This window comes from Pristis pectinata, chromosome 43 (assembly GCF_009764475.1).
Source record: "Pristis pectinata isolate sPriPec2 chromosome 43, sPriPec2.1.pri, whole genome shotgun sequence".
NCBI lineage: Eukaryota > Metazoa > Chordata > Chondrichthyes > Rhinopristiformes > Pristidae > Pristis > Pristis pectinata.
In genome coordinates, this window is record NC_067446.1 from 2,836,575 (window position 1) to 2,857,632 (window position 21,058).

A 21,058-nucleotide genomic window follows, 5' to 3' on the forward strand; every position below is an offset into this window, starting at 1 on the left:
TCACCCGCCCTCTCCCTCAGGATCTGAGGCAAATAATTACCACCCCCCCCCCTCCCCAACCCCTAAAACAGTTCACCCAATCGACTCCTGCAGTTACAAAAATTCCCTTTAATTCCCTTCCCCAGCCACCAGGAAGGTGACATTCCCGCTCCCCGGATACAGATCCCGGCGGCGGTCACACCACCCCCCCACCCCCCCCCCCCCAACCTCCGCTGAGCCTCGGAGGTCGGGAGGCTGCCCCCCACCCTGCCCCCAGCTGCCCGGCGGGTCTCAGTCGGTGGTGGGCCGGACGATGCGTCGGGGTCCTCCCCGGGACCGGGCGGGGCCCGGGGGCTTGTCGAAGGTGGGCCGCGGGGCGTGCTGAGGGGGGTGCAGCTCGCCGTAGAGGAAGTCGGGGGTCAGCTCCGAGCCCTGGTCGATCTCCACCTGGGGGGTGGAGAGAAAAGTCAAGAGATTAGTAGAGAGAGAGGGAGAGAGAGAGGGGGGGGAGGGACGGGGAGGGAGGGAGAGAGAGAGAGGAGAGAGAGAGAGAGAGAGGATTAAACCTGGCATTCAAGAGGTTCAATACAAAGGACAAATTTGACATTGAAGTTGTCCACATTCAGCTTGAAAAATCCACATTCCCATAATCTCTCTCTCGGGGGCAGATCTGTCCACTGACCGGTGTCTCTCAGTCCCTCTCAGGGGGAGATCTGTACACTGACCGGTGTCCCTCAGTCCCTCTCAGGGGGAGATCTGTACACTGACCGGTGTCCCTCAGTCCCTCTCAGGGGGAGATCTGTACACTGACCGGTGTCCCTCAGTCCCTCTCAGGGGGAGATCTGTACACTGACCGGTGTCCCTCAGTCCCTCTCAGGGGGAGATCTGTACACTGACCGGTGTCTCTCAGTCCCTCTCTCTCGGGGGGAGATCTGTACACTGACTGGTGTCTCTCAGTCCCTCTCTCTCAGGGGGAGATCTGTACATTGGACAGAAGTTGCCCTCCTCCCGTCCCCACCACCCAGCACCTCACCTTCTTTGCAATGTCCAGACCCAGCTGTTGTTCGACACTTGTGATAAATGGGCCCTTGCAACTGGAATACAGCATCCTCTCCTTGATGGTACAGTTACTGCCAGGCATCGAGTAAATGAAGACTACAGGGGGAGAGGAGAGACCAAAACATTAGTGGGTCGCGTTCCGGAAGGGAGACGCTCGAAGTGAAGACAGAAGATGCTGGAATCGCTACGGCTGAATTCGGATAAGTGCGAGGGGTTGCATTTTGGGAAGACAAACCAGGGCAGGACTTTCACAGTGAACGGCGGGGCCCCGGGGAGTGTTGTAGAACAGAGGGACCTAGGAGTACATAGAACATCGAACACTACAGCACAGCACAGGCCCTTCGGCCCACAATGTTGTGCCGACATTTTATCCTGTTCTAAGATCTATCTAACCCTTCCCTCCCACATAGCCCCCCATTTCTCTATCATTCATGTGTTTATCTAAGAGTCTCTTAAACGTCTCTAATGTATCTGCCCCCACCAGCTCTGCCGGCAGTACGTTACACGCACCCACCACCCTCTGTGTAAAAAACTTACCCCTGACATCCCCCTTATACCTTCCTCCAATCACCTTAAAATTATCCCCTCGTGTTAGCCATTGTCACCCTGGGAAAAAGTCTCGGACTGTCCACTCAATCGATGCCTCTTGTACACCTCTATCAAGTCACCTCTCATCCTCCTCCTCTCCAAAGAGAAAAGCCCCAGCTCGCTCAACCTATCCTCATAAGACGTGCTCTCCAATCCAGGCAGCAAATCTCCTCTGCACCCTCTCTAATGCTTCAGGTACATGGTTCCATGAAAGTGGCTTCGCAGGTAGACAGGGGCGGTGAAGAAGGCGTCCGGCGCGCTGGCCTTCGCCGGTCAGGGCACCGAGTACAGGAGTTGGGACGTTATGTTGCAGTTGTACAGGACGTTAGTGAGGCCGCACTTGGAGCATTGTGTTCAGTGTTGGTTGCCCTGCTGTAGGAAAGATGCCATTAAGCTGGAAAGAGCGCAGAGGGAGATTTACGAGGACATTGCTAGGACTGAGTTATGGAGAGAGGTTGAGCAGATTGGGACTTTATTCATTGGAGCTTTGGAGAACGAGGGGTGACCTTATAAAATCACAAGGGGCACATACAGGGTGAATGTGCACAGTTTCTTCCCCCCCCCCCCCCCCCAAGAAGAACGGGAGGGCACAGGTTTAAGGTGGGAGGGGAGAGATTTAGAGGGACAGGAGGGGCAACTTTTTCACCCAGGGGTTGGTCTGTATTTGGACGTTGCTGAGGCAGGTACATTAACAACAATCAACAGGAGTTAGGGCAGGTCCACAGTTAGGAAAGGTTTAGAGGGATATGGGTCAAATGGGACCTGCTTAGATGGGCATCTCGGTCAGCAGGGACGTTGGGCCAAAGGGCCTGTTTCCCTGCTGCGTAACTCGATAAATCGACAAGGGGCAGCTGTGTGGGCATCGCGCGCGTCGTGGACAGTGAGGATGGGACTCTCATCTGAAGTATTAGAACATAGAACAATTACAGCACAATTCAGGCCCTTCGGCCCACAAAGCTGTGCTGAACATGTCCCTACCCTAGAGATGACTAGGCTTACCCATAGCCCTCTATTTTTCTCAGCTCCATGTACCGATCTAACAGTCTCTTCAAAGACCCTATCGTATCCGCCTCCACCACCGTTGCCGGCAGCCCATTCCCCGCACTCACCACTCTCTGAGTGAAAAACTTACCCCTGACATCTCCTCTGTACCTACTCCCCAGCACCTTAAACCTGTGTCCTCTTGTGGCCACCATTTCAGCCCTGGGGAAAAGCCTCTGACTATCCACACGATCGATGCCTCTCATCATCTTATACACCTCTATCAGGTCCCCCCTTGTCCTCTGTCGCTCCAAGGAGAAAAGGCTGAGTTCCCTCAACCTGTTTTCATAAGACATGCTCCCCAATCCAGGCAGCATCCTTGTAAATCTCCTCTGCACCCTCTCTATGGCTTCCACATCCTTCCTGTAGTGAGGTGACCAGAACTGAGCACCATACTCCAAGTGGGGTCTGATCAGGGTCCTATATAGCTGCAACATTACCTCTCGGCTCCTAAATTCAATTCCCCGATTGATGAAGGACAATACACCATATGCCTTCTTAACCACAGAGTCAACCTGTGCAGCTGCTTTGAGCGTCCTATGGACTCGGACCCCAAGATCTCTCATCCTCCACACTGCCAAGAGTCCTACCATTAAGACTATACTCTGCCATCATATTTGACCTACCAAAATGAACCACTTCACACTGATCTGGGCTGAACTGCATCTGCCACTTCTCAGCCCAACTCTGCATCCTATCTATGTCCCGCTGTAAGCTCTGACAGCCCTCCACACTATCCACAACACCCCCCGACCTTCGTGTCATCCGCAAACTTACTAACCCACCCCTCCACTTCCTCATCCAGGTCATTTATAAAGATCACAAGTAGTAAGGGTCCCAGTACAGATCCCTGATCGGTGCATTTTGCGGTTGTTAGTTAGCGTTATTTTGTCGTAGTTAGAATCTGTTCGTGTAGTATTTTTTCTTCTTTTTCGTATTAGCCGTTGTAGTTCTGACACTGGACGTCCTTTTGTAGTGCTTTTAGCAAATAAACGTTTGTAAAATTTTTAAACGGTGTAATCAAAGGTTGCGCTCTAGTGGATGAGTGCGGTGGGGAGCCACCTGTCACAAGTGGTAGTGAAATCGATCGCTGCATTTTCGCAGGCAGGGTTTCCTCAAAGGTTAATTTAAAATTGGCAAAGCTTGCACTTGGAGTAAAATCGACATGGGGCCGTGTACGCGGGGAGTGAATCGGCAGATTGTAATACGGGCTCAGATCCCACCAGAGTTGAAGACACTCACTCAGTGACTCCAGAGTCTCGCCCTCGTGGGAGTGCTTGTAGAGGAAGAAATGCCAGCGGGGAGAATCAGCGGGCACCTGCGCGGGCAGATCCGCCACCTCGATCGGCCGCTCATCGACCAGGGTGATCACCTCCCGTTCCGTGTCCAGCCTCTGCAGGGACGGAGAGACAGAGAGAGAGAGAGAGAGAGAGAACGTTAATCTCAACTGGACCAGCCACACACACACCGCAGCTGCAGGAAGCAGGTCAGAGGGTGGGGATCCTGTGGTGAGTGACTCACCTCCTGACACCCCAAGGCCTCTCCCCTGCTCTACAAGTCAAGAGTGTGACAGGACACTCCCCACTTGCCTGGGTGGAGTTAGTCCATTCACTCTGCATCTGCCACATTACCCTCTCCCCCATCTACAAAAGTCAGGAGTGTGACGGGACACTCCCGACTCGCTTGGGGCGAGGGCGGCTCCGACAACTCTCGAGAAGCTGGACACCGCCCGGGACAGAGCAGTCCGCTCGATTGGCGCCCCACCCACCCCCGGAACACGCCCTCCCTCCGCCACGGTGGCCACGCTGTCTACAGAATGCTCCACGGTCCCTCGCCCGGGGACTGCACCTCCCGAACTCACCCCCTCTCCCTGCTGAGGGCAGTGGGGCGCATGGGAGCGCCGCGCCACCGGCCACAGGCTCCCTCCCCCCCCCCCCTCCCCCCTACGTGGGCTCCCACCTGGAAGCTATATTCCAAAGAAAGTGCGGGGTCAGTGGGTTAATCAGCTCCGCCCCCCCCACCCCCGTGTGGCTGAGGGGTAGAATCTGAGGGTTGGGGTGAGGTTGGTAGGAATGTAGGGGTAATAAAATGGGAGCGGGGTAAGTGGGTGGTCATTGGTCAACACAGAATTGATGGGCTGACGGTTGTCTCTCTATGGGTAAGAAGGTGGGGGAAGCGAAGTGGGGTAGAGGGGGCAAGTTTTTCCAATAGAACAGGGGCATCTAGCACTAGAGGGCACAAGTCATAGAGGCACACAGCGCGGAAACAGGCCCTTTGGCCCAACTGGTCCATGCCTGGGTGGAGTTAGTCCATGCACTCCACATCCGCCACGTTACCTCTCCCCCCCAATCTACAAGTCAGGAGTGTGACAGGACACTCCCCACTTGCCCGGGTGGAGTTAGTCCATGCACCCCACATCCACAGCATTACCTCTCCCCCCATCTACAGGTCAGGAGAGCGACGAGACACTCCCCACTTGCCTGGGTGGAGTTAGTCCATGCACTCTGCATCCGCCGCATTACCTCTCCCCCCCCCCCCCCCCCCCCCAGTCTACAAGTCAGGAGCGAGCCGGGACACTCCCCACTTGCCCACTCGATCCCCATTTGCCCGCGTTTGGCCCATATCCCTCTAAACCTTTCTCATCCATGTCCCTGTCCAAATGTCGTTCATGTACCTGCCTCACCCACTTCCTCTGGCAGCTCGCTCCACGTACGGACCACCCTCTGGGTGAAAAAGTTGCCCCTCAGGTTCCTATTATGTTTCCCCCTTCTCACCTTAAACCTACACCCTCTAGTTCCCGGTGGTGGGGGGAGAAAAGACATTCGCCTTATCTATGCCCCTAAAGAGCGGATCGTTGACTTCAGGAGGGGGAAGCAGGGCAAATGTGCGCCGGTCTACGCTGGGGGAGATCGGCGGCGGGGAGGGTCAGCAGCTTTAAACTCCTGGGCGTTAACATCTCGGACGACCTGTCCTCGCAAGGAAGGCACGCCAGCGTCTTTACTTCCTCAGGAGGTTCGGCTCGTCACCGGACACTCTGTCAAACTTCTACAGATGTGCTGTTGGAAGTGTCCTGACGGTCTGGGACGGCAATTCGAACGCGCAGGGAGCTGCAGAGAGTCGTGGACTCAGCCCAATACATCACGGGCACATCCCTCCCCAACATCCGCGGTATCTACAGGAGGCGCTGCCTCAAGGAGGCAACGTCCATCATCAACGATCCCCCACCATCCGGGCCGTGCCGTCTTCACGCAGCTCCCGTCGGGCAGGAGATACAGAAGCCTGAAGTCCCCACACCACCAGGTTCAGGAACAGCGACTTCCCTTCACCCATTCGGTTCTTGAACCAACCGGCACAACCCTGATCACTGCCTCAGTACAGCAACACTGGGACCACTTTACACTACAATGGACCTAATCACTACAGTTTAGCAACACTAGGACCACTTTGCACCAAAATGGACCTTTTTTTTGTTCTAGTTGTGTTCTTTCTTGTAAAAGTTGTGTATAATTTAAGTTTTTCTTGTGAATGCTGCTTATCTGATGCTCCGTGCCTGTGATGCTGCTGCAAGGAAGTTTTTCATTGCACCTGTGGACTTGTGCATCTGACAGTAAACTCGACTTTGACTCACAAGGTTTGAAGGTGAGAGGGGAGAAATGTAAAGTAGGGAGAGGTCTATCGAGGTGAAAGGGGGAGGATCTACGAGGACGTTGCCAGGACTAGAGGGCCTGAGTTATAGGGAGAGATTAGCCAGGCTCAAAACATAGGAGAATGAGGGGCAATCTTATAGAAATGTGGAATTACCAGAGGCACGGATAAGGTGGACAGTAACAGTCTTTTCCCCAGGGTAGGGGAGTCCAGAACTGGGGGGGGGGGGCATAAATTTCTATGTTGTGGGGGGGCATAAGAGAATGACCCGGGTGGGTGGGGTCTTTGATTATGCCGGCTGCTTCACCAAGACAATGAGAGGTAAAGACAGAGTCCACGGAGGGGAGGCTGGTGTCCGTGATGCGCTGGGCTGTGTCCACAACTCTCAGCAGCTTCTTGCGGTCCCGGGCAGAGCAGTTGCCGTACCAAGCCGTGATACATCCAGATAGGATGCATCGGTAAAAGTCGGTGAGTGTCAAAGGGGATTGAGTGATTAGGACAGGCTGGGACTGTTTCTCCTGGAGCAGAGAAGGCTGAGGGGTGCCCTTATCGAGGTTTCAGAAGTCACGAGGGGGGCGTAGATAAGGTGGGCGCTCACAGTTTTTCTCCCCCCACCCAGGGTCGGGGAGTCCGAGACTAGAGGGCAGAGGAGAGAGGAGGACCTGAGGGGCAAGCTTTCCCCTCAGGTCCTCCCCCCAACACAAGACGGTGATGGAGAAGCCAGAGGGAGTGGTAAATTGGTTCGTCGTTGTCACGTGTACCGAGGTACAGCTGAAAAACGTCTGCGTGCCGTCCTTACAGATCATTTCACCATATCAGTGCATCCAGGGTGTACAAGGGAAAAGCAGAAACAGAATGCAGAGTAAAAGTGTCACAGTTACAGAGGAAGTGCAGTGCAGGCAGACAATAAGGTGCAAGGGCCACGACGAGGTAGATCATGAGGTCAAGAGTCCATCTTATCGTGTTCAATATACGTTCTCCCCATGTGTCTGCGCGGGTTTCCTCCGGGTGCTCCGGTTTCCTCCCACATTCCAACAACGTACAGGTTAGGAAGTTGTGGGCGTGCTATGTTGGCGGCGGAAACGTGGCGACACTTGCGGGCTGCCCCCCAGAACACTCCACGCAAACAGATGCATTTCACTGTGTGCTTCAATGTACGTGTGGCTAATAAAGATATCTCATCTTATCTTAACAGCGGGACAGAAGCCGTCCTTGAGCCCGGTGGTACAAGGGAACACAATAACACAATACAGAGTAAAGTGTCACAGCTACAGAGAAAGTGCAGTGCAGGCAGACAATAAGGTGCAATGGCCACGACGAGGGAGATTGTGAGGTCAAGAGTCCATCTTATCGTGTTCAATGGGGTAGAAGCCGTCCTTGAGCCTGGTGGTACGTGCTTTCAGGCTTTTGTATCTTCTGCCTGATGGGAGGGGGGGGGGGGGGAGAAGAGAGAATGTCCAGTGTGGGTGGGTGGGGTAGTCTTTGGTTACGGGGTAGAAGTATATTGGTAACGTGTACATCGATACACAAAAGATGCATTTCACTGTGTGTTGAGTGCTCTGGGGGCAGCCCGCAAGTGTCGCCACGCTTCCGGCGCCAACACGGCACGCCCCCGACTTCGTAACCCGTACGTCGTTGGAACGTGGGAGGAAACCGGAGCACCCGGAGGAAACCCACGCAGACACACAGGGTGGGGCTTTGGGGGGAACGTACAAACTCCTGACAGACAGCGGCCGGAATCGAAACCTGGGTCGCTGGCACTGTAATAGCGTGACGCTGAGGTGGGGAAAGGCCGGGCCCTGGGGCTGAGAAGGAGGGGGGGGAAGGGGGGGGGGGGGTGAGGTCCCGCGGGTTAAACAGCACACCCCCCACCCCCGACGTACCAGCTGAACATAGGGGAACCTCTTCTCCTTCAGGCGCTGCAGGGCTGCGAGGGCATCGTCCTCGATGGGGAAGGCCACCCCCTGCAGGGTGGGGCGCTTGGAGTCAACGTTAATGTCCGTGTTTATCTGATGAAGAGAGAGGTGGGGGGGGGGTGGTCTGAGCAGGAGGGGGCAACTCCCCTGGAACCCTCTACACCCCTCCCTCTGTAACCCCCTACACCCATCCCTGTCTCTGTGACCCCCTCCCTCCCCTACAACCCTCCCCATCTCTGACCACCCCGTCCCCTACACCCCTCCGTCTCTGTGACCCCCTCCCCAGCCCCTACACCCCTCCCCGTCTGTGACCCCCTCCCCAGCCCCTACACCCCTCCCCGTCTCTGACCACCCCGTCCCCTACACTCCTCCCCGTCTCTGTGACCCCCTCCCCAGCCCCTACACCCCTCCCCGTCTCTGTGAACCCCTCCCCAGCCCCTACACCCCTCCCCGTCTCTGTGAACCCCTCCCCAGCCCCTACACCCCTCCCCGTCTCTGTGAACCCCTCCCCAGCCCCTACACCCCTCCCCGTCTCCCTGCCCCCCTCACCCCAGCCCCTACCCCCTCTCTGTCCCAGCCCACAGTCACCTCACTGATCTTCATCTGCTGCAGCTCCTGCTCAGCCACCGTGAGTGGTGCTGGCGCTGCTTTCGAAGCCAGGTGCCTCCGGTAACCCTCGAGGGACACCTCGTCCTGGGACGGAGGGAGGGAAAACACACAGGGTGATAACGGGGAGGCACAGAAAGGGGGGAGCCCCCCCTCCGACTCGCTCTCCTTCCCACCTCTCTCACACATCACAGAAAACAAGGCCTTTCGGCCCAACGGGTCCGTGCCGACCGCAGATGCTCATCCAAGAAGGTCCCATTTGCCAGCGTTTGGCCCATATCCCGCTAAACCCTTCCCGTCCACGGACCTGTCCGAGTGTCGTTAACGTACCTGCCTCGCCCACTCCCTCTGGTGGCTCGTTCCGCATACGGACCACCCTCTGGGTGAAAAAAGTTCCTGTTAAATCTCTCCCCTCAAACCTCTTGTTCTTAAGACACAGGAACAGGCCCTTCGGTCCACGATGTTGTGTTGAACTAATTAAGCGCCCAACTAAACTAACCCCTTCTGCCTACACAAAGTCCATCTCCCTCCGTTCCCCGCACATCCATGGGCCTGTCTACGAGCCTCTTAAACCCCTCTATCGTATCTGCCTCCACCCCCACCCCTGGCAGCGCATTCCAGGCACCCGCCGCTCCCTGTGTAAAAGAAAAACTTGCCCCCTGCACATCTGCTTTGAACTTCCCCCTCTCACCTTAAATGCACATCCTCTAGCATTAGACATTTCCACCCTGGGGGGCAAAAGATACCGCCTGTCTACTCTATCTGTGCCTCTCATAATCTTATGAACCTCTACCAGGTCTCCCCTCAGCCTCCGCCGCTCCAGAGAAAACAACCCAAGTCTGTCCGACCTCTCCTCGTAGCTCATGCTCTCTAATCCAGGCAGCGTCCTGGTGAACCTCTTCTGCACCCTCTCCAAAGCCCCCGCATCCTTTCTGTAACGGGGGTGACCAGAACTGAATGCAATTCTCCAGCTGCGGCCTGACCAGAGGTTCATAAAGCTGCAGCGTAGCTTCCCGACTCTTGGACTCAAGTGCCTCGACCGATAAAGGCGAGGACGCCGTGCGCCTTCTTCACCACCCTGTCGACCTGTGCGGCCACCTTCAGGGAACTGTGGACTTGGATCCCAAGATCCCTCCGCTCATCAACACTGTTAAGGGCCCTGCCGACCATGAGGGACCTTGTCAAATGCCTCACTATAGTCCCCGTGGACAACACCTACAGCTCTACCGTCTTGATTCCCCAACCCTTGGGAAAGAGACAGTGCGCATTCACTCTATCTATGCCTTCCATGATTTTATACACCTCTATAAGATCACCCCTCCTGTGCTCCAATGAACAGTCCCAACCTGCTCAACCTCTCCCTCCATAACTCAGTCCCTCGTGTCCTGGCAACATCCTCGTAAATCTCTCTCTGCGCTCTTTCCAGCTTAATGGCACCTTTCCTCTGGCAGGGTGACCAGAACTGAACATAATATTCCGAATATGGGATCACCAACATCTTCTACAACTGTGACGTAACTTCCCAACCTCTGAACTCGGTGCCCCGACCGATGAAGGCCAGCGTGCTGAACGCCTTCTTCACCGCCCTGTCTACCTGCGACGCCACTTTCAGGGAACTGTGTACCTGTACTCCTGGGTCCCTCTGTTCTACAGCACTACCCAGGGCCCTGCCGTTCACTGTGGAAGTCCTGCCCTGGTTTGTCTTCCCTAAATGCAACCCCTTGCACTTATCCGAATTAAACTTCATTTGCCATTCCTCGGCCCACTGACCCAGCTGATCCAGATCCCTCTGTAAATCCAGATAACCACCTTCACTGTCGACGACACCACCTATTTTACTGTCATCTGCTAACTTACCAACCGTACCTTGGACATCCTCATCCAATCATTCATATATTCTGTCAAGCTAACACACAATGTGGGGGAGAGCGAGAGAGCGAGAGATTGGGTTCAGTCCCTGGCCCGAGGTCCCCCCGTCGTCCCCAGGAGCGGGGCAGCCCCGGGACACACCCAGCGGCACCCACCGGCATGGTGGCGTGGATCTCCTCCTTGATGTGGCCCCCACCGAACTCCTTCTTCACGGCCGCCCGGCTGGAGGCGTACAGCATCTTGTGTCGGAGCTGGGGAGCGGGGCAGGGAGCCGGTCAGTGCAGGGACCCTCCTCCCTCTCACTCCCTCCCCCTTCACCACCCTCTCCCCTCACCCCTCCTCCCCCTCCCTCCCTCAACCCCTCGCCCTCCCCACTCCTCCTCCTCACCCCTCATCTCCTCCCCTCAGCCCTCATCTCCCTCCCCCTCAGCCCTCATCTCCCTCCATCCCCGTCACCCCCTCCTCACCCTCCTCCCTCCCCCCCGACTCCCCCTCACCTCCCCTCCCTATCACCCCCTCCCTCCCCCTCAGCCCCCACTCCCTCCCCGTCCCCTCACCCCCTCTCCCTATCACCTCCTCCCCCTCCCACTCACCGCCTACCCCGCACCCCCTCGCTCCTTCCCCCTCCTCACTCCCTCACCTCCCCTCCCTCCACCTACCCCCTCCCCCCCTCCCCTCGCCCTCACCGTTGAGCTCTCGGGGGTCCAGGCGATGAGCACCCACTCCGGCCCCTGGGCGTTCCTGCTGTCCAGCCGGTAGAGGATGTAACAGGGGCCGTGTCGCAGGGCGGGGAGCAGCAGCCCCTCGTAGTCCTCCTCCCAGGAGCCCCGCGGGGGGTGAGAGGAGTGGGGGACCAGGTACCCTGCAACAGAGGGGGCGTTAGAGGTGTGGGCCTGTCCTGAGCCCCGCCCCCTCACCCAGAGCCCCGCCCCCTCACCCAGAGCCCCGCCTCTCCCTGCAACTCCGCCTTCTCCCCCTAACCCCACCCTCGCTACACTTCCCCAAGCCCCAACCGTCCCTTAAACCCGCCCCCTCCCCTCCCCAAGCCCCATCTCCTCTCTACCCCCTCCCTCACACTCCAATCACGTTCCCTCCCAACTCCTGCCGCTCCAGGGAACAGACCGGTTGCATCCCGGTCTGGGACGGCAATTCGAACGCACAAGGAGCCGCAGAGAGCGGTGGGACTCAGCCCCAATACATCACGGGCACATCCCTCCCCACCGTCGGGAGCATCTACAGGAGGGGCTGCCTCAAGAAGGTGACGTCCGTCGTCAAAGATCCCCCCCCACCATCCGGGCCGGGCCGTCTTCTCGCAGCTCCCGTCGGGCAGGAGGTACAGAAGCCTGGAAGTCCCCACACTGCCAGGTTCGGGAACAGCGACTTCCCCTCAACCACTCGGTTCTTGAACCGACCGGAACAACCCTAATCACTGCCTCAGTGTACGAGTCTGCTGAGTCTCAAACAGCGATGAGTCGGAGTACAGGAAGGGGATAGAGAGCCTAGTGTCATGGTGTCATGACAACAACCTGTCCCTCAATGTCAGCAAAACAAAAGAGCTGGTCACTGACTTCAGGAAAGGGGGTGGTGTACATGCACCTGTCTACATCAACGGTGCTGAGGTCGAGAGGGTTGAGAGCTTCAAGCTCCTGGGAGTGAACATCACCAACAGCCTGTCCTGGTCCAACCACGTAGACGCCACGGCCAAGAAAACTCACCGGCGCCTCTACTTCCTCAGGATGCTAAAGAAATTCGGCACATCCCCCTTTGACTCTCACCGACTTTTATCGATGCACCACAGAAAGCATCCTATCCGGATGCATCACGGCTCGGTACGGCAACTGCTCTGCCCGGGACCACAAGAAACCGCAGAGAGTTGTGGACGCAGTCCAGCGCGTCGCGGACACCAGCCTCCCCCTCCGCGGACTCTGTCTACACTTCCCGCTGCCTCGGGAGAGCAGCCGGCATAACCAGAGACCCCCACCCACCCACCCCAGCACGTTCTCTCTTCTCCCCCCTCTCCCATCGGACAGAAGATACAAAAGCCTGAAAGCACGTACCCCCAAGCTCAAGGACAGCTTCTACCCCGCTGTTGTAAGACTATTGAACGATAACACGGACTCTTGACCTCACGATCTCCCTCGTCGTGGCCCTTGCACCTTATTGTCTGCCTGCACTGCACTTTCCCTGTAATACTACATCCGACTATTGCTGTTCCCTTGTCCTACTTCGATGCACTGTATGATGAATCGATCTGTACGGATGGCATGCAAAACAAGGTTTTCCACTGACCTCAGTACGCGTGACAATAATAAGCCAATTTATGGAAACACTATGACCGCTTTGCACTGCAATGGACATTTTTCAGTTCTAACTGTGTTCTTTCTTGTATAATTTAGTTTAATTTAGTTTCGTGCATCTGATGCTCTGTGCCTGTGACGCCACTGGAGGTAAGTTTCTCGTTTCGCCCGTGGACTTGTGCGTCTGACGATAAGCTTGACCCGAGTGGTTGAACCCTTAACGAGCTCCGACGCAGGGGCAACCAGGAATGTGGCTTCGATCCCGAGGCGGGAATCAGAATCAGGCTCATTACCACTGACTTAGGGGGACGCGAAATCCTGTTGTTTTGGGGCAGCCGTACAGTGCAAGGATATAAACATTGCTATGAGTTACAAGGATAAATAGATAGTGCGCAGAGAAAGTGGGTATAATGAGGTAGGGTTCGTGGGCCCCCCACACCCCGTCTCTGTGACCCCCTCCGGCCCCCTACACCCCCTCCCTGTCTCTGTGGCCCCCTCCGGTCCCCTACACCCCCTCCCCGTGACCCCCTCCGGTCCCCTACACCCCCTCCCCGTCTCTGTGACCCCCTCTAGTCCCCTACACCCCTCCCCGTCTCTGTGACCCCCTCCGGTCCCCTACACCCCCTCCCCGTCACTGTGGCCCCCTCCGGTCCCCTACACCCCCTCCGGTCCCCTACACCCCCTCCCCGTCACTGTGACCCCCTCTAGTCCCCTACACCCCTCCCCGTCTCTGTGACCCCCTCCGGTCCCCTACACCCCCTCCCCGTCACTGTGGCCCCCTCCGGTCCCCTACACCCCCTCCCCGTCACTGTGGCCCCCTCCGGTCCCCTACACCCCCTCCGGTCCCCTACACCCCCTCCCGTTCACTGTGACCCCCTCTGGTCCCCTACACCCCCTCCCCGTGACCCCCTCCGGTCCCCTACACCCCCTCCCCGTCACTGTGGCCCCCTCTGGTCCCCTACACCCCCTCCGGTCCCCTACACCCCCTCCCCGTCACTGTGGCCCCCTCTGGTCCCCTACACCCCCTCCCCGTGACCCCCTCCGGTCCCCTATGCCCCTCCCCGTCTCTGTGGCCCCTTCCGGTCCACTACACCCCCTCCCCGTCTCTGTGGCCCCCTCCGGTCCCCTACACCTTCTCCCGTCTCTGTGACCCCCCCCTCTGTCCCCTATGCCCCCTCCCCGCCTCCGTGACCCCACCTTCGTCCCCTTCACCCCCTCCCAGTCTCCGTCACCCCCTCCAGATCCTACTCCCCTCCCCGACTCCGTGACCCTCTCCAAACCCTACACCCCTCCCCGTCTCTGTAACACCACCCCCCCCCGACCCCTTACACCCCTCCCCATCTCCGTGACACCCCCCCCCCAGCCCCTACACCCCTCCCCGTTTGTGACCCCTCCTCGGGCCCCTACGCCCCCTCCCCGTCTCTGTGACCCCCTCCGGGGAGAGTACCTTCCTGTACGAGGACTTGGATCATCCGAATGGAGCCATCCTTCGACTTGGAGAACAGCTCCAGCAGCTCTTTCGATGCTATGGGTTTACAGAGAGGAAAAAGGGGCTTTAATTCGAGGGGGATTATCAATCCCTGTTCCCCTTGTCCCACACCCCCCGCCCCCCCCCACCAGCCCCAGCTCTCCCGCAGTCCCGTTTCCGGGAGAGAGTTCCAGGCATTTAACGCAGCGACAGTGAAGTATTTGCAAGTCGGGGTGGTGTGTGTCTAAGAGGGTGACTCCCAGGGGGCACCCTTACCCTTCTAGCCGGTAGAGGTGGTGGGTTTGGAAGGTGCCGTCCGAGGAGTCTTGGAGAGTAGCTGCACTGTGTCCTGCAGACGGGACAAACCGCTGCTACTGCCGTCGGTGGCGGAGCGAGTGAACGGGTGGGGTTCCGACCGAGCGGGCTGCTCCGTCCCGGACGGCGTCAAGCTTCGAGAGTCGCCAGAGCCGCACTCGCCCCCAGGCGAGTGGGGGGTGTCCCGTCACACTCCTGACTTGTGTGTGGGGGGGGGGGGGGGGGGAAGGTAATGTGGCGGATGCGGAGTGCATGGACTAACTGCACCCAGGAGAGTGGGGAGTGTCCCGTCGCACTCCTGACTTGTAGAGGGGGGGAGAAAACAAGGACGTACAACTGAGGGTTAATAAGGCGTTGGTCAGACCACATTTGGGACATCGGGAGCAGTTTTGAGCCCCGTATCTAAGGAAGGGCAGTGCTGGACCTGGAGAGAGTCCAGAAGAGGATGCCGGTAATGAAAGGGTTAACCTATGAGGAGCATTTGAGTGTCTCTGGGCCTGTACTCGCTAGAGTTCAGAAGGATGGGGGGGGATCTCATTGAAACCTCCTGGACACGGAGAGGCCTGGATACAGCGGACCTGGGGAGGGTGTCTCCATCAGCGGGGGAGTCCGGGATCCGAGGGGCGCAGCCTCAGAATGGAGGGACGTCCCTTTAGAACTGGGATGAGGAGGAATTTCTTCAGCCGGAAGGCGGCGAACCTGTGGAATCTGTTGCCACGGAGGGCAAAGTCATTGGGTGTGCTTAAGGCAGAGGTTGACAGGTTCTCAATTGGTAGGTGGGGGGGGGGGGGGGGTGGGTCAGGGTCACGGGGAGAATGTGGGTGAAAAAAAATCAGCCACAATTGAAGGATGGAGCAGACTCAAGGGGCCGAATGGCCTAATGCTGCTCCTATACCTGACGGTCTTACGGTAAGGGTAACGTGGCGGATGCGGAGTGCACGGACTAACTCCACCCAGGCAAGTGGGAAGTGTCCTGTCACACTCCTGACCTGTGGGGGGGGGGAAGAGGTAATGTGGCGGATGTGCAGTGCATGGACTAACTCCACCCAGGCAAGTGGGGGGTGTCCCGTCACACTCCTGAGTTGAGCCTTGAAGACGGTTCTTGCTGCCACAACAGAAAAGCAAGTAGCCCCAGTGATACCTCCCCAACACTGATCCCAGAGCAGGGAACTGAGAGATTCACAATCACTACACAAGCTCGAGCAGAGGCTTCAAGGAAAAGAGGAAGGGAGGAGGTTCGCGTTTTTAAAAGAGACTTTGTGCAGAACTACAGCGTCTGCAGGGACGTCGAGAAGCACCGGCTCCTGTTACCAAAGGCACGAGGGAGCCCCAGACCCGACCGCGGGGACGTGGTTAAAGTAAAGCACCTCATCACCAAGGCTGGGACAGGGAGGGGCAGAACGCTCCCCTCCCTCCCCCTCACTTCCGTTCCCTCCATCCGCTCTCCCTCCATCACTCCCTACCCCCTCCCTCCTTCCCCCTCCCACCCTCCCCACCTCCACTCCCTCCCCTCCACCTCATTTCCCTCCATCCCCTCTAACCCCCCACCCCCTCTCCCTCCCTCAGTGTGGCTCTCCCTCCCCTCCCACTCTCCTCCCCCCTTCCTCCCTCCTCTCCCCTCCTCCCCCCTCGCTCTCCCCCCCCTCCCCTCCCTACTCCCTCCCCGCCTCCCCCTCCCCTCCTCCCCCTCACTCCCTCTCCCCCCCCCACTCCCTCCCCTCCCCTCCTCCTCCTCCTCCCTCTCCCCTCTCCCCCTCCCCTCCCTCTCCCCCCTACTCCCTCCTCCTCCCTCTCCCCTCTCCCCCTCCCCCCCTACTCCCTCCCCTCCCTCTCCCCCCCTCCCCTCCCCCCTCCCCCTCCCTACTCCCTCCCCTCTCCCCCCCCTCTCCCCCCCCTCCCTCTCCCCCCTCTCCCCCCCTCCCTCTCCCCCCCTCCCCCCCTCTCCCCCCCTCCCCCTCCCCCCCTCTCCCCCCCTCCCCCTCCCCCCCTCTCCTCTCCCCCCCTCTCCCTCCCCCCCTCTCCTCTCCCCCCCTCTCCCTCTCCCCCCCTCCCTCTCCCTCCCCCCCTCTCCTCTCCCCCCCTCTCTCCCTCCCCCCCTCTCCTCTCCCCCCCTCTCCCTCTCCCCCCCTCCCTCTCCCCCCTCCCTCTCCCTCTACCCTCCTCCCCCCTCCCCCTCACTTTCCCCTCTCCCCCTCCCCCTCCCCCCCCTACTCCCTCCCCCCCCTCTCCCCCTCCCTCTCCCCCCCCCTCCCTCTCCCCCCCTCCCCCCCTCCCTCTCCCCCCTCCCCCTCCCCTCTCCCCCTCCCTCTCCCCCCCCTCCCTCTCCCCCCTCCCTCTCCCCCCCTCCCCCTCCTCCCTCTCCCCCCCTCCCCCTCCCCCTCCCCCCCTCCCCCTCCCCTCTCCCCCTCCCCCCTACTCCCTCCCCTCCCCCTCCCTCTCCCCCCCTACTCCCTCCCTCCCTCTCCTCCCCCCCTCCCCCCCTCCCTCTCCCCTCCCCCCTCCCTCTCCCCCTCTCCCCCTCTCCCCCCCCTCCCCCCTCCCTCCCCCCCTCCCCCCCCTCTCCCCCCCCTCCCCCCCCCTCTCCCCCCCCTCCCCCCTCCCTCTCCCCCCTCCCCCCCCCTCTCCCCCCCCTCCCCCCTCCCTCTCCCCTCTCCCCCCCTCCCCCCCTCCCTCTCCCCCCTCCCCCCCCCTCTCCCCCCCTCCCTCTCCCCCCTCCCCCCCCTCCCCCTCCCCCCCCTCCCTCTCCCCCCTCCCCCCTCCCCCCCTCCCTCTCCCCCCTCCCCCCTCCCCCCTCCCCCCCTCCCTCTCCCCCCTCCCCCCTCCCCCCTCCCCCCCTCCCTCTCCCCCCTCCCCCCTCCCTCTCCCCCCCTCCCCCCCTCCCTCTCCCCCCCTCCCCCCCTCCCTCTCCCCCCCTCTCCCTCTCCCCCCCTCCCTCCTCCCCCCCTCTCCCTCTCCCTCTCCCTCTCCCCCCTCCCCCTCCCTCTCCCCCTCCCCCCCCCTCCCCCCCCTCTCCTCTCCCTCTCCCCCCATCCCCCTCCCTCTCCCCCTCCCCCCCCCTCCCCCCTCCCTCTCCCCCCTCCCCCCTCCCTCTCCCCCCTCCTCCCCCCCCTCCCCCCTCCCTCTCCCCCCTCCCCCCTCCCTCTCTCCCCCCCCTCCCCCCTCCCTCTCTCCCCCCCCTCCCCCCTCCCTCTCTCCCCCCCTCCCCCCTCCCTCTCCTCCCCCTCCCCCCTCCCCCCCTCCCTCTCCCTCCCCCCCTCCCCTCCTCCCCCCTCCCCCTCGCCCTCCCCCTCCTCCACCCCCCCTCTCTCCCCCCCCCCCGGGCCGGAGCGCGCCCCCGGCCCCCCGTGCGCGCCCCCGCGCCCACCTGTGACCCCGGACTCGAGCGACATGTTGCCCCCGCGCGTCCCCGACACCCGCAGCGGCCGCACTTCCGGGCGACGCCGCCCTTAAAGGGGAGGGGCGGCGGGTTCCGCCGACAGGAATGTTGGAGGGGGCGGGGCCGGACTGCCGGCCCCGCCCTCTTAAAGGGGAGGGCACGGCCCCTGCGGCGGTCGGCAGAGAAAGGGAAGGGGGGGGGAGGAACAACCCTTAAAGGGGAAGTCCCACCTGCAGTAACAATCACTTGCGGCAGGGGGAGCACTCGGAGGGCTCAGTCACCCTCCCCTCCCCCTCACCCCCTCCTCCTCCCCTCCCCCTCCCGCCCCTCCCCCTCCCCCTCACCCCCCTCCTCCTTCCCCTCCCCCTCCCGCCCCTCCCCCTCCCCCTCACCCCCCTCCTCCTTCCCCTCCCCCTCCCGCCCCTCCCCCTCACCCCCCCTCCTCCTTCCCCTCCCCCTCACCCCCTCCCCCTCCCCCTCTCCTCCTTCCCCTCCCCCTCCCCTCCCCCTCTCCCCCCCCCCTCTCCCCCCCTCCCCTCCTCCTCCCCCTCCTCCTTCCCCTCCCCTCCCCCTCTCCCCCCTCCCCTCCTCCTCCCCCTCCCCTCCCCCTCCCGCCCCTCCCCCTCACCCCCCCTCCCCCTCCCCCTCTCCCCCCTCCCCTCCTCCTCCCCCTCACCCCCTCCCCTCCCCCTCTCCCCCCTCCCCTCCTCCTCCCCCTCCCCCTCCCGCCCCTCCCCCTCACCCCCTCCCCCTCCCCTCCCCCTCTCCCCCCTCCTTCCCCTACCTCTCCCTCTCCCTCCTCCTCCCCCTCTCCCTCCTCCTTCCCCTCATCCCCCCTCCTCCCCCCTCCCCCTCCTCCTCCCCCTCCCTCCCCTCCCCCTCTCCCCCCCTCCCCTCCTCCTTCCCCTCCCTCTCCTTCCCCCCCTCTCCTCCCCCTCCCTTCCTCCCCCTCCCTCTCCCCTCCTCCCTCTCCCTCCCCCCCCTCCCTCCCCGTCCCTCTATCTCCCTCCCCCCCATCCTCCCCTCCCTCATCCTCCCCTCCTCCTCCCCCTCCCTCCCCTCCCCTTCCCCCTCCCCCCCCTCCTCCTCCCCCTCCCACCTCTCCCTCCCCTCCTCCCTCCCCTATAGAGCTGCAACATCACCTCGCGGCTCTGGAACTCAGTCCCCCGACCGAAGGCCAACACGCCACAGGCCTTCTTAACAACCCTATCGACCTGCGCGGCAACCTTGAGGGATCCATGGACGTGGACCCCGAGATCCCTCTGTTCCTCCACACTGCTAAGGGCGGACATCACCGGACATTCACCCGCCCATTCCCCATGCACCGGTCCACCCGGGACTGAGCGGGTGCCCACCCCATTCTCCGTTTCCCCCTTGCTCAGCGACCTCACCTCTCTCTCCCACATATCTGTCAACTCTCATTATTTTAAATGGGATCTGGGCCACTTGTAGACCCCCCCCCTTCCACCCGAACCACCGCAGTCCGTGCAGGGAATGGGCTCCCATGGTGCAGTCGGGGTGGGAGGAGGGCGTTCCCAGATTTAGACCCCACGGTGAAGGAACGGCCGATAGATTCCCAAGTCGGGACTTGGGAGTAGACCGGTGCCCTTGGTGGGAGAGGTGCCGGGTTCAATTCCCCTTATCTGTGGACGCAGCCCAGCGCGTCACGGACACCAGCCTCCCCTCCTTGGACTCTGTCTTTACCTCTCGCTGCCTTGGTGAAGCAGCCGGCATAATCAAAGACCCCACCCACCCGGGACATTCTCTCTTCTCTCCCGTCCCATCGGGTAGAAGATACAGGAGCCTGAGGGCACGGACCACCAGACTCAAGGACAGCTTCTACCCCACTGTGATAAGACTATTGAACGGTTCCCTTATACGATGAGATGGTCTCTGACCTCACGATCTACCTTGTTGTGACCTTGCACCTTATTGCGCTGCACTTTCTCTGTAGCTGTGACACTTTACTCTGTACTGTTATTGTTTTTACCTGTACTACATCAATGCACTCTGTACTAACTCAATGTAACTGCACTGTGTAATGAATTGACCTGTACCATCGGTTTGCAAGACAAGTTTTTCACTGGACCTCGGTACAAGTGACAATAATAAACCAATACCTCGTGAATCTTTCCTGCAGCCTCTTCCATCTTCATGATGTTCTTCCTATAAGCTGGGCGACCAGAACTGTGGACTGCGCCCCTGGGTGCGGCCTCGCCGGTCGCTGGTACAGTCGTAAGGTGACGTCCCAGCCCCTGTACTCAAGTACGCCAAGCGTCTTCTTCACACACCTTCCCTCCCCACCCACCTCCCCACCGTCAGGGAACGATGTACCTACACCACCCCCCAGACCTCTGCGGTTGAAAGGGGTAGAGAGGGGAGCAGTTCACCTGAAATTGGAGAACTCGGCCTCGGACACCCCCAGGTGCTGTTCGTGTGGGGAGGGGGGGGGGCTTCGACCGAAAATGCCAACAGTTCCTCTACCCCCCACCTCCTCAGATGCTGCTCGACTCAGCAGATTGCCTGTCATGTGAGGGGGCTGTTAGTTCGTGTCGAGTTTAAATTTAAACTTTAAATTTTATTTACAGCGTGGTAACGGGCCCTTCCGGCCCGACGAGCCCGCGCCGCCCGTTTTAAACCCAATTAACCTACCCGTACGTCCTTGCAATTTGGGAGGAAACCGGAGCACCCGGAGGAAACCCACGCAGTCACGGGGAGAACGTACAAACTCCTCACAGACGGTGAGAGAGAGCTGAACCCCCATCGCTGGCGCTAACCGCTACACTACCCTGCCACCCCTGTCCTGACCTGGTCCGGGACGGGAGTTCGAACGCGCAGGAAGCTGCAGACTCAGCCCCAATACGTCAGGGGCACATCCCTCCCCGCCGTCGGGAGTATC

At 60.3% G+C, this 21,058-nt stretch overlaps 1 protein-coding gene across 1 annotated transcript; it reads right to left on the reverse strand.

Annotated features, from left to right (window-relative positions):
- Nucleotides 1-231: 231 nt before the first annotated feature.
- LOC127566610 (twinfilin-1-like) lies at nucleotides 232-18,242 on the reverse strand. The gene is made up of 9 exons (XM_052009105.1): nucleotides 18,148-18,242; nucleotides 14,448-14,525; nucleotides 11,390-11,565; nucleotides 10,859-10,954; nucleotides 8,817-8,921; nucleotides 8,196-8,321; nucleotides 3,910-4,060; nucleotides 1,013-1,134; nucleotides 232-426 (listed from the first exon to the last, which is right to left on the reverse strand). The coding sequence occupies exons 1-9, from the start codon at nucleotides 18,170-18,172 to the stop codon at nucleotides 271-273; spliced, it is 1,035 nt and encodes a 344-aa protein (XP_051865065.1). The 5' UTR covers nucleotides 18,173-18,242; the 3' UTR covers nucleotides 232-270.
- Nucleotides 18,243-21,058: the final 2,816 nt, after the last annotated feature.

Excerpts from the sequence above, each read along its gene's own strand:
- LOC127566610 (XM_052009105.1), bottom strand. The coding sequence starts at position 18,172 with ATGTCGCTCGAGTCCGGGGTCACAG. Across the intron at positions 10,955-11,389 it reads GGACCCCCGAGAGCTCAACG|CTCCGACACAAGATGCTGTA; the intron begins GTGAGGGCGAGG and ends CCCGCTCCCCAG. Across the intron at positions 1,135-3,909 it reads CGAGACTCTGGAGTCACTGA|TCTTCATTTACTCGATGCCT; the intron begins GTGAGTGTCTTC and ends CTCCCCCTGTAG.